General features: G+C 39.2%; 2 protein-coding genes across 4 annotated transcripts in view; one reads left to right on the top strand and one right to left on the bottom strand.

Moving 5' to 3' along the window:
- Positions 1 to 8,497, bottom strand: part of PPCS (phosphopantothenoylcysteine synthetase) — a 57,623-nt gene extending 49,126 nt beyond the window's left edge. Inside the window, exon 1 of one of the 2 annotated variants that reach the window (XM_044061781.1) lies at positions 7,628 to 8,497. In XM_044061781.1, coding sequence (XP_043917716.1) covers positions 7,628 to 8,165 — 538 coding nt within the window. In that variant the 5' untranslated portion in view covers positions 8,166 to 8,497. Of the gene's footprint in view, positions 1 to 7,621 lie in introns of both variants that reach the window. The other variant, XM_044061782.1, reaches the window with a different exon arrangement.
- The window catches only part of ZMYND12 (zinc finger MYND-type containing 12), a 1,002,866-nt gene continuing 997,882 nt past the window's right edge, over positions 8,478 to 13,461 (top strand). For both annotated transcript variants that reach the window (XM_044061779.1, XM_044061780.1), the window contains exon 1: positions 8,478 to 8,816. In XM_044061779.1, coding sequence (XP_043917714.1) covers positions 8,710 to 8,816 — 107 coding nt within the window. In that variant the 5' untranslated portion in view covers positions 8,478 to 8,709. The remainder of the gene's footprint in view (positions 8,817 to 13,461) is intronic.

The raw sequence follows: 13,461 nt of genomic DNA on the forward strand, positions 1-13,461 counted from the left end.
AACTAATAACAGATTGCACCCCAGTACTTTTAATTCTATCATGATCTGGTTGGATACCAAAACAGGTTGCTAGTCACAGATGGTGGTGACACCTGTTGTGGCTTGTAGACTGGTGGGGGAATACAGGTGGCAACTAGAACTTCAAACAAAGTACAAGGTCATTCAGTTTGTTGAAGGAGAATCCAAAAGGAAAATATATGCTTTCAAAGGTGGTCCTAGGAAGGACAAAGGAAGAAAAGAATTTGGGGTTATCACTATTTCTGGGATGAATTACATAATGCAATGTGAAATGACAGCTGTGGCCAACAGGATGGCTAAATCTAGATTCCAGAGATGCTCAGGTCTTTACTTTCATTACAAGGGATGTTGGTAAAGCTGCACACTTGGTACTTTGTCCAGTTCTGTCTGGCACGGACTGGGAAGTAGTCCAGGCTAACTCAGAGTATGCAATGCAGAATTACCAAAATGGCAGAGAGAATCAATGGGCTGGGGTATAAACACAAAGCTGGAGCTAGGCATCTACTCATTAGAAGAAAGAAAAGAAAAATGGGAATATAATTTGGAGACACCACACTGTTACGGACACGTGGAAGAGTCTGAGTTATAGATGAAAGGCAAAGGGAAACAATGGACATAAATGGCAGTTACAAGGGATGATTCAAAGCAAAATTATGGGAATATTACTTCATGAAGAAGTTTTTGGAGGCAAGATAGTGATACACTGTACACCACCATGAGTTCATAATTCCTTGGGATAGAGGAAAGAATGGACAGGGGCACAGCAAGGAACATACAGTTTCTTACATGCCAGTTGAAAAACAGACCAGATCACAGGTCTTCTGCAATCAATATGTGTGTGCATGCAGTACAGTATTCTTCATTGCTTAGTACAGCACAATGTGATTATAAGCCAGTTTATCCATAGAAGAAAGCTACTCCAGCAAATGTAAAATGCTATGGAAGAGCTACACTGCAGATCTTTCATCCTTTCTTGAAACCTCTGTATAACTCAGTTAACCACAAAAAACAAGTAAAGCTGGGATCACCAGTACAAAAGCACAGTTGTTTGTGCCTAGCTGATATACCTCATTGTTTGGCAATAAGATTCAGGGTTATTAGATACATTTTAGGGTTTATGACCAGAACCACTGGAAAGCTCAGCCTAAATGTCTTTATCTTTCACTGACTTTCTGCTGTAAGCATTACTTGTCTATGTTTTACATATAATGGAGGAAACAGAACCTCGATGTTTGTGGTTTTCCTTCATTTCTCTTTTTCTGATATCCACTTTGTCCTGTTCAAGGTGGTAAGGGAAATAAGTACCAGCAAGCAATGGACATAAGACACATAACAAATGCTGTAGAGGACAGCAGTCCATCACAGCATGTGCACAAACTGACATACACACACACCTTTGTGCAATCTAGAGATCACCAATTTAACATGTCAGCAGGTCTTTGAGATGTCAAAGTAAACTGGAGACCCCAGTGAAAACTTATGTGGATGCAAAGCAGACCTGTAGACTTTGCAAAAAATGCACCCAGTGTAGCAGCTGAACTGGTGAACCAAGTATCTGTGATATAGCAATGTTAACTGCCGCAGTAATATTCTGCCAGGTTCTCATACACCTAAAAACCAAAAAGTAAATGCCTGTTTAATTCACCCATGTGATATACGCGTCTTCTGTGTGGAGACATGCATGAATGGGCGTACCTTCGTTGAAGGTTGTGCGTCAGAGCTGGCAACTCGGCACGTAAAAATCTACTACCAATCATTAGCGGACTGGAGTTCCGCTGTGGCGACCCCAAACCGGGAAAAGCCGAAAGATACAACAATATATATATATAGTTTTTTTTTTTTTTTATTCAAGCATGCTACCAATACTGAATTTAGTATGGCAAATTTTAAGATCAGTGTGAGCACTCCTTTGAATTTGCAGTTTTTCATTCAGAATCTGTAGAATTTCAAATAAAAGTTCTAACAGCATACTGCATATACCATTGACTCTGACAGGCTTTGGGAGGTTTGTGGAATGCCTATCACAAAAGCACTTTATTAGTTTGGTTCCTCTGTTTCTACTGTACATAGTGTATAAGCACTGAGATAGCAGGATAACCCTCTTGTTTGCTGAAGCTAAATACTGGTCTTGAATCCAGGGGCCAAAAGCAATTAACAGCTGATAGTGTGAGTAGTCACCCTTTGCCGTCCTTTACTACCCCACCTAGTCAACTCCCCCAAAAGGAACCTGGAGGATTTCCTTTGGATCTTGAAGATATCCCCATGCAAGTTAACCAGGACAAACAGAAGGACTTCCTTACTATGTTGGAAACATGGTGATCTAATCAGACAGAATTGTCTAAATAAGCATCCAGGTCTGTTATGACTGTATCTATCTGAAGAGGAGTACCACTGAATAATATATGCGTTGGGAACAGCTTTTTTGCCAAATGCTGCTACGCTGCACTTTCTTTGCATTTCAAAGTGGTTACACTACTCTGATAGCTATTTGCTCCATAACTCATATGATAAGCACAAAATTGTACTTACTAAAAGGTTTATAAATGTAATGTGGGCATTTGAGACACTGACCATCTGCCATTGCTTTTAAAATGCAAACAGGATTTATGATAAAACATTTAGTCTCCTGCCTGGTAGTAACCTGTCAGACTGTAGCATTTTTAAAACTGGTATTCTCCAGAGTTTAGTCTGGGGGCTCCCTATTGAAATGTCAAGACTCATAATAGAGAGCTGTGGAACAACCAAAAAATTACTGAAAAACAGGAGAACAGCAAATGTCAAATATTGCTTTGTTCCTTTAAACTTTTTTGCAGGGAGCAACCCCTGCACTTACCACACCCTGAACTTAACTATACCACCTCCACGATAATCACACCTTGGTGAAAAGGGAATATTATGAGAAAAGGCATTCTCAGACATATTATAAGTCAGTCTGCATTTTCAGTCATTCAGTCTCACTAGTCTGGGACTTTGGATTTACAATAACAATTTTCGTTCTTCAAACAGTTACCCAATCTGGGCTTAATTCTATTTTTATTATGTTAATGATTTATCTGTTTACTTCTCTCCAGCCAATCTGTCTATGTATGCAGATGATAACCTGCTGCTTAGAGCTGGCAACAGTACAAACGTATCCAAAAGCAAATAAAAAGACAGTGCAGTAAGTTGGCAATTAATACATCCAGAACTTCTACTATGCTTTTTGGAACTGCAGACAAGTTAAAAACTGCACAGGTCCACATAGGTATACCTCTATTGATATGTAACTGTATAACTTGATCCTTCTATGGCTTTTAAACATTTTGTAGAAAGCAGTGTGATAAGGTATTAACTCTACTCAAAACACATTATATTATTTTTAGCTTGAATATTATTGAATTAAAGAGAGCTTTAGTTAATAATGTGATTAGTTCCTGAGTCGATTATGCAATCAGTATAACAGCGCTTATATTTCAGCCATAATATTATTACATTTCAAATCTTCATCAATAAAGTTTGTGGCATAATTTCACTTCCAAGCAGGTTTGAGCATTAGTTTACTTGCTGCTGTCATCAAGCTTCTGTATCTTGACTTTTGACCCCATTTAACTAACTTCTGCGTATATCTGAGTGAGTTGGTACCACACTCAACTGACAGTCTGTCAGATGAATGTGGCACCAACTCACTCAGATCCCACAGTCACGATGCCTTCCATCTAGAAAGACCCAGCTTTGGTCTATCCTCATTTGAAAGGAGTTTCAACAAGATCACTTTTATTGTTGGAACTTTATCTGCTTTAGTTTTTCATAGAGTTTTTAATTAGAATCTCTTCAATCAGTATACACTTATTCTAGTATTACAAAAATATAACTACATAAAGATACGTTTTTTACATGTAAAATAATGTTTTATGCTTTTTTATAGGTTACATTTTTACATGTTCTTAATATCATTATTTTTATGTGTTTGTGTCTTATTTTGAATGTGGTTGTTTTTTTTTTTTTTTGGTAGTATTGCTGTTCTGTTTGGTACCTCTTGTAATTGCCCTTATTCTGTTACATGTAGAATGTCGAATGACGTCCTATTCTATGTATATAGTATATGGAATGAAGCAATTATGCTCTGAAAATGGGAAAAGCACAAGCTTGTTAAGCATCATTCAAGCATTCCTTTTGTAACATGAGCTTAACGGTGTAAATACTTGTTAAACATCCCTAAGCGCCAAGTTTGAGTTTTACTCTAGGTACAAAAGGTGGATAGTGATGGCCAGAAAAGAACAGAAGGTAAAATGGCTTTTATAAAATGTTAAAACTTCACTCTTCCACACTTACAAACATAAAGTGTTTAACAGCTTTTAAAGCATTTAGTTCTACAGAGAAGTACTTTGTTTCTGCCTGCTGTCCATTTGACTAAGCTAAATGCTTTACTGACTTTCAAAAGGTTTGAAAGCTGGTAAAACATTTCTTGTGCCTGCACTTTTTTCTGTAACTAGTAGTTCAAGGAGAAGATAAAACTCCATCCACAACAGAGAATTTTGAATGTGCCTCACCAAACATAACCTTTTATAAAATGTTCTAGACATGGACACCAATATTTACAACTCAAGCTATTCTGTCACTGTGAATTTCTAGCATCCATGTCTTGAAAGCATAATACGCTGGTTATGATTGAAGACCCAGTCATATCCTCTATATTCTATTTGCAACCTTTTTAATTTTGGTTTATTTAACGGCCGAAGAGAGGTCATATACTAGTCTACCTAGCATTAACAGATGGGCAAATAAATAAATGTTTGTTTTGCAGTCAGTGTGGGGATTGCTCTGTGATCCACAGAGAACTTGAGAGACTAAAGATTAAAAGAAACCATCTTACTATTTACTCTTCCCTCATCAAACCCATCACTGAATATAATGTTTCCTTTAAGATGTACAAATGCATGCATATCACTCAAATGGAAAGGCCCCAGCAACTTTTAACTAAGTAAATTAAAGGAAGCCCAATAGATTAGCACACCTCTCGTTATACTCAGTAGCCTACCATCGGTTCTGTGGTGACTGGTGACTCATTTTTCCAGCCATGAAAGACTCAAACCTATCTAACCTCCTATACATCCTTAGAGAACCTAGCTACACCAACAAATAAACAAGTCTCACTGGAGGGAGAGGTTCCAAACTCAACATATTCTCAGCCTTTGGAGTAAGGTCCCACTTCAGGTCAAAGTACTACTTTGTCTACCTTTAAGGTTAGTCTTGATTGGAAGGGTAAACAGAAATTTACACCAGAGTTATCATGTATGACCCTTCTCATTTTGGGAGGTGAACACTACTAAATCCTTGTAAAGGGTGGCAAAAATTTCTAAGTGTTCTGTTTAAAAGTATATATGGCTAGGTATCTTATATATCTTGTGATCAGATTATTGCTCCTACATTTCTCGCGATCTCATAATGGGGAACAAATGGGCAAAATGTTGATGAATTAAGATTACTTTGCATGGACTGCCATCAGCATCAATCCCCTTTTTCCCATCCATTTTATGTATAGGGTCAGCGTGTTGTGTCAACAGTGACCATCACCTAGTGCCAATGTTCACACCACCATGGGGCTACTGGACATTAAGAAAATGGACAATGAATGTATCACAGACTCTTTCAGTGTGAATGATGTGAAACATGGAATGTCTGAGACTCAAAAAAGTTTCATATAATGAGGTACAGTTTGAAATGTGTGGTGGTGTGCGCTCTCAACTTCTTACCTCGAGTGTCAGGGACACTTTTTAAAATATTAGTACTCTTAACTTGATACACTGACAGAATAAGACAAGGTGAATTAACAATTGTACTCTGATGTCGGGCAGCACAATGCACAGGCTCCAGGGCCATTAGCCTAGTACAAGTAGTTATGGACCTATAAAAAAAAAAGTCTGTAACTGTTATTCTCATTATTTATTAATTACAATCTACCACTTTTCTAACCCACATAATTTGTTTTAATAGGGAAAGAGCAGACTTTTGAGGAAAAATCAGGGACAGTTTATTTATTGATTTACTTATTTGACATTTGCTAATGGTACAGTGGTAGCATTTTGCCTCATAGCAAGAGGTTCTCCTGTTCGATTCTCGGCTGGAGTGCCTTCTGTGTGGAGTCTGCATGTCCTCCCCTCAGTCGAGTGGCCTCCGAAAGACATGCGTGAATGGGCGTGCCTTCGCTGAAGGTTGGGTGTCGGGCTGGCAACTCAGCACCATAAAAATCTACTGCCAATCATTAGTGGACCGGAGTTTCACTGTGGCGACCCCTAACCAGGAAAAGCTGAAAAGACAGACAAACATTTGCTAACTAGATTGGTCCAACTGAGCTAAAGCCCACTTTCAGTGGAGACCTGAGGAGAAAAGTTCCAAACACAGAAAGAAGAATATACAATATATAAAATAAACAATGAGACAGAGAGTAACAAGCAAGATATAACTGTTATAAACCTTCTTCTTCTTTCGGCTTTTCCCGGTTAGGGGTCGCCACAGTGGATCACCTGTCCGCTCATGATTGGCAGTGAAGTTTTACAATGTCGAGTTGCCAGCCCGGCGCCCAACCTTCCACAGAAGGCACACACATGCACACACTCACACCTAGGGCCAATCTGGAGCATTCAATCCACCTACAGCATGTCTTTGGATGTGGGAGGAAACCGGAGCACCCGGAGAAAACCTGCACGACCACAGGGAGGACATGCAGACTCCGCACAGAAGGCACCTCAGCCGAGAATCGAACTGGTGAACCTCTTGCTGTGAGGCAGCAACGCTAACCACTGCACCACCGTGGCCGCTCATATAACTGTTACAAATATGAGACTTAAAAAATTAGAAACACGAATATGTTACATACGATAAATCTACAAATGAGACATAACTTTACACGTTATATTACTTAAGAAACTGGGCTGTTGTTTAAGGCATAATATAATGAAGATGTTTGTATGCTGTAAATTTGGAGTGAAAACATCACAACACTGGTGAAGTAAAGATTAAGGTGGTGAAGTAGAGTGAGTGAGGGATGGATGGAGAAATAGTAGTACAGCAAGAAATTACAAGCAAAGGAGGAGGTTAGGTTAGGGTTTGAGTTGAGAGGTAAGGCATACCTCTCAAGTGTACCACATTACGATGAATGTACCTCATTTAGGGTCTTAAAAAGTTCACGTTCCACGAAGTTCCTCAAAGTTCCACATTGAAAGACTCTGTCACACATTCAGTGTTAGGAATTTTTTTAAGTGAAATCCATTGTAAATAGAAATTAATCATATTAATTCATTAAAAGATCTTCTTTATAAGTAAAACCAGCATATTTTAACCATCTTATGACATTCCTAGTGAAGCTGTTAGTAAGCCATTAGTATGTGTTCCACATTTTGCCCGTTTGTTCCACATTATGAGGGCTAGTGTTCCTCATTTTGGAGATGGAAAGTTGGGAGCTATGAGGTAAGGTATGTGGTATCGAGGACTACAAGTTACTTATGAGCCTCTTGCAAGACAGCTCGCAAATGCGTGGTGGAAAGACGTACTAATTTAATTAATACAATAATAAAACAGTTACCGACAGTCAGTTTTTAGTGTAGAGGGAGAAATACTGACTTACACTCACCAAGAGGGCTAAGCGCTTGAGCAGCTGCCTTGAGCAAATGCAAATACTCAGACAAAGTGCTGAACTCCACAGGAAGTAACAATCCCTTTTGTTTTACAGACTCATACCGGTGTAATATTTCAACAATATTTGGAAGAGCTGTCAGATCGGGCTCCACCCGGGGTTCTTCCAAACCCACACCTTCCTTAAGCCGCAGAACATCGAGTATATTAAGGGCAGCAAAACGGCGGACGAAGGGAAAGAGCGATCGGTGTCGATAAAGAAAAATGACTGCATAATCAGCTTGCAGAAACAGTTCAGCCGAAGTTGCACCCCGTGTTCCACTACTGAAATTATCAAGGAAACGTACAGTATGGGACTCCAACGGCACCTTTGTGCCTCCAGAGGTCACCAAGATAACTCGCCGGTTTTGAGACCCATGCAGCCTGGCAAAATCTGCCATCCGGCGGTACGCGTCCTCAACCTGAGCTGGCACTGCGAACTCGGTTTCTAAACGACTGGTTACAAGCTCCGGGCTTCCTGGCAAATTATGGTCCATTTTTAATTTGCAGTGGAAACCAGATAGCAGTACTACAAGCTACAGAATCCTTTCACTAAGAAAAGAGTCCAACCACGTCCGGCTGCTTGACACTGATAAGAAAGCGGAGGACTTGGTTAATACGTAATGCAGGGGAGTGACATAACTGCAGTGTCAGTAGCATTGCTAAACTCAAATCAGAGTACCGAAAAGCCGCCCACAATACTCAGCTGACTTCCTTGAAAAGTTCATCGTGCTACCTCTCTAATAGTATAGCAAAGTCCAGGAAAGAATATTATCCGAACAGCAGGTGACCTCATCTACTTATAAAAAGAGCAAGTTTATTAACAACACTGCAACACCCCCCCCCCCCAAAAAAAAAAAAAACAAAAACATTTTCTGAAATGTGACTAGATCGTGAAACAGGAAATAAGACAGTTAAGAAAAGGTTAGAGTTCATTTGCTTAACAACAGTGCTGGCGTCTTAGTAACCGTGCGATGTTAAGAGGTGGTGGTGATTGATGGAAAAGGAAAGTGGTAGGGAGCCACTGTTTATTGAAATACAATGACTGTAAACCCACTTTCCAGTCCCAAAGGAATAAAATTATTATGTGAACTATGCCAAAGTCCAGCATTCATCCGGTGTACAAAATGCAGGGTCAGCTACTACTGGTGAGTGAAAGCATATATAATCCATCTCCCTTGAAAACGTCTTGCATTTTTCGTCTTCTTCACATTGTTTTTGTTCTTCAAACCGATTTAATTATTTGAATGTTGTAATTATTCAATTATTACTTTTTATACAAAATGCGTCATTTTACACTCATAATAGTGTGGGGGAAATCACCTTTTGGTTTGTATTGTCACGGTGAAGATGAGTTTGCACATGTGAAATGTGACTGCAGTATACCTCCCCGCATTTTTTTACCGAAAAGTATGATAGGTTGATGTATAATATAGGGTGCTACTGTATGTCCAAAGCACAGTAAACACAGGGCTTCCTTTAATTTATGCGGATTACATGGCTGAGCCATGATGGCTCATGATAAATTGTTAAAAATCAATGTTTCTGAATTTCCGTGGGCAGAAAGTACAGTCATGTAAAATCTTATCATAATAGTAGATGTCCTTGCCTTCACCGTTGCAGTATTCATCATGTATGGGATTCCCTGCAGTGAAAGCCTGACTTCTGGCCAGTTTACCAAAGCCTACCGTTGCTTTAAGGTAAGTTGAATGTCACCCAAACATTCCTTACGTAGCATAGGGCATAATGGTGATGTTCAGGCATACCATCCTCATAACTGATTCCCCAGTAGGAACACCAGTCCAAGGAAAACCAAAGAGAACCTGCACATCCAGGAAGGAAAAAAACTAGGGGGATGGAGGGGGGGGGGGGGGGGATGAATACTGCAGCGGTGAAGGCAAAGACATCCAGTGTTATGGTAAGATTTTACACAACTGTATTACGCTCTTATTTTCACTGCTGCAGTATTCATCATGCATGGGAGAGTGTCAAAGCTGAAGAAGAAACTTGGGAGGAGAAAGCAGCAGTAGAGCACTCTAAGAAGCCATGAAGAATGGTATTAGCAAAACCAGCTCTAGCTCTAAAGATATCATCCAACTTGTACTGTTTTCTAACAGTATGCACAGAAGTCCAGGTAGCTGCTTTAAGAATAGAATTAGTTTCTAAGTCTTGAAAAAAGCACCAGAAGAAGCCACAGCTCTAGTAGAATAAGCCTTTACAGAAGAAGGAAGGCTCTTGCCATGAAAAGTGTAAAAAAAAATTGAAACCCAAGTAGATGTAGTTTGCTTGGAAACAGCTAATCCTAAAGCCCTAGGATGAAAAGAAACAAACAACTGATCAGGTTTTTTTGACAGCTTTAGTCTTATTCAAATAAAATATGTGCTGTCTATGTTGAGAAGGCTCTGACTCAGGACAGCATTTGACAATCATAGTAGGAAATTCTCCTCTAAGAAGAACCCCCCCTTGACCCCTCGGAAAAAAAACAATTGTGTTTCCCCGTGAAGGTCTATAACTGACATCTGGAGAGCCTTGTCAGATGTGTTGCCTGCTAGATCTTCACCGACTTCCAACCCAGTCAAGGCAGATTAATCCGACAATACAGCCAAGCGAGTCTCCGGGTTTGTAACAACCTCAAGAGAAACACCCGGCAGAGGCTGGACAGTGGAAGATTCCAGTCTTACCATTTTCACCTTCTTCTCTGATGGCTGACCCTTGGGGTGGGAAGTTCCTTCCATTGTATCTTTAGCAATAAGCTTAAGATGCTGGTTCTCAAGATACAATGAAAGGGAAGAAAGCCTACTGTGAAGGGTTTTCAAGATGAACGCCTGGCAAATCGAGCAAGAAGTATGGTTGTGAGAAACTCCTAGACAAAAAAAAGGCACTCACCATGGTAGTCTTTGTGGGGAATCTGTCTCCCACACTGGGATTTACCCTTCTTGGATGACATTAACCCCAAACAGCACAAAAAAATAAAAAAAAGAACAAAACCCCAGTTGGATACTTATCTGCAATGGTGTGGACTTCAGCAAACAGGAGAAATTACCAGAATACAAAAATGCAATAAAAATGGCAGAAAACAACATTTGGACTGGTGGCAAAGAAGTTCTGAGGATGGTATGCCTGAAAGTCACCTTTATGCCCTACTCTACGCAAGGAGCATTTGGGTGACGTTTAACATACCTTAAAGTAATGGTAGGCTTTGGTAGACTGGCCGGATGTCAGGCTTCCTTGGCAGGCAATCCCATATGTGATGAATACTGCAGCAGTGAATGTAAGAACATCTGAAAATTCTTATTTCCTACAGTACTGGGGAAGTATGAAGGACTGCATGAGTTGGAGATACTTTTTAATGTGAGTGATTGTCTGGAGCAATGCTGCATAGCACAAACATGTCATAGTTTACAATAAATTGTATTTTTAATGCTAAACATCAGGGTTACCACCCGTCCCTCTTTAAGTGAGGCAGTCCCTATTTGGGCCATTGTGTCCTGCAAAAAACATTAAAAATAGCAAATGTTCTGTGATTTTAGGACAAAAAATATATATATTTTTTTAAATTTGCTCTAATAGTTGGATTAAAAAGTTATTTTGCACCTAAAATGCTCTAATATTATATGAAACAGCAAAGACATTTCAAACTCTTTAAGAGCTCCTTTTTGTTATAGCAAAAAAGTGAATTCCAGTCCTTTGCATTGATTCTGGATATGGTTTATCCTGTAAAATATCATGGTATCACAAGAAAAAGTCCCACATTTTGCGTTTGAAAAGGTGTCAACCCTACAATATTATAGTCACTGCAAATTCATGTACAGCATCATTAAACTACATTACACAGAGCAGATTTACTGATATTCTGTCATCGACTAGTTTATCGATTTGTGCATCTAGTGTCAAGCTCCCCTATAGCTGTTTCCTCCTCATAATTGTGTTTGTCCCATTTTCTCTTTATTATTTATTTATCCCAGATTTGTTGACATTATGTATCTATCTGGAAAGATCCATATTTTCGTTTAGTCCTGAGGAGAAAAGCTCCAAGACATAAAATGAGCAGAACTGTATATGGTATGCAGTGTGTGCCATCATAACCACATACAATTAATGCAAAGTTACTGACAGTTATGTACAAAACAATATCAGAAGATGTAACTAAAAAGACTGAGTACTAGGACACATCCCAACAGATATAAACTAATTCATATATTTCTGAGTACTTATGAAAAAATACAAGAAAAACCTAGCCAAAATAGAGTTTTCACTGTATGATACCTTAAACCTCCTGTAATAGAAGCCTATGGATATATGCAAATGACTATTTAAAAACATCAAGTATTTTTGTTATATGGCTTCTGAATGTCCATGACTTTTTACTTTTTCAATTTTTTGTGGATACAGTCAGGCCAATAAAACTAAACCCCAGTAGCTGTGGGCATGCATGATTTAGCCTTCTTATGACCTCCTCAGCACAGCATAAATGGACTGCTTGGCTATAATTTAGAAACACAGGGTCTTTGCACCCAGCTGATGTCCAAAATCATTAAGATATCTGCAAAATATCCCAACTAACATGCAAACCAAAAAGTAAAAATGGCAGTAAAAACTGCAAGAAAATCCTAGCCAAGCTAGTGTTTTCACTGTGTGATAACTTAAAGCTTCTGTAATAGAGAGCCATGGGGTACATGCAAATGACCCCTTAAAGACATCAAGTGTTTCCACATCAAGTGGGGTTTGGTTTTATTGGCCTGAATGTAGCCACAAAGACTTAAAAAGAAAAAGTAAAAAGTTATGGGCATTCAGAAGCCATATAGCTGAAATACTTGATATAATCAAGGGTTCATTTGCATATGTCACATGGGCCTTTATTACAGGAGGTTTAAGGTACACGCAATGAAAACCCTGGCTTGGCTAGGTTTTTCTTGCAGTTTTTACTAATTGGTTTGTCTCCGTGACTTTTTTACATTTTGATTTGGATGTTAGTTGGGATATTTTGAAGACACCTTAATGGTTATGGACATCAGCTGGGTATAAATACCCTGTGTTTCTAATTATCATCATCTACCCCCTTCTTCCTATTTTGTATATCCAGTTGTCACCATCACTCCTGTCTTCTTTAACACTCATGCCTCACTGTCACAGATCTTCTTTTACACAATCCATTCAACTCTTTGCTGGACTTTCTTGTTTTCTTAAATTTTCTTCCTGTCTGTTCCAAATCTTCTTAAACAGATAGTCTTCTTTTCTGCACATATTTCTGAACCATAATAATCTGTTCTCTTTGATCTTTTCTGCAATTGGAGTTACTTTGGCTTCTGCTGTTATGTCTTCAATTCTTCATCTGTCCCACAGTGTGCATCCTACCACCCTTCTCAAGCACTTCATTTCCATCACCTCTAGCTTACTTATCTGCTCTGCCTTTACTGCCCAGGTTTCTGTACCATACAGTAGTACTTGTCACACCACTGTCTTGTACACCTTACCTTTCAGCTTCTTTGGCAATCTTCTGTCATAGACTACATCTGAGACTCCATGCCTGTTGGCTGTAGCCCCTCTGATTATAGCTTTGATCTCTTTATTCAGACTTCCCTTCTCCTCAACCACCCCTGCCACATACTTGAAGTTATTTCCCTGTTCCACTATCTTCCCATCTATGTCAGCTTCTTCTGAATTCCCAACTTTGTTGCCATTACCACTGTCTTATCTGTGCTTAGTTTCATCCAATGTGCCTTCAGTTTTGCATTCCATTCCCCTATCTTTTGCTGAATTTCTTTTTCAGAGTCTGTTTGTAATGCCACATCA

Source organism: Protopterus annectens, chromosome 2.part0, assembly GCF_019279795.1.
Source record: "Protopterus annectens isolate FY-2018-M chromosome 2.part0, PAN1.0, whole genome shotgun sequence".
Classification (NCBI taxonomy): domain Eukaryota; kingdom Metazoa; phylum Chordata; order Ceratodontiformes; family Protopteridae; genus Protopterus; species Protopterus annectens.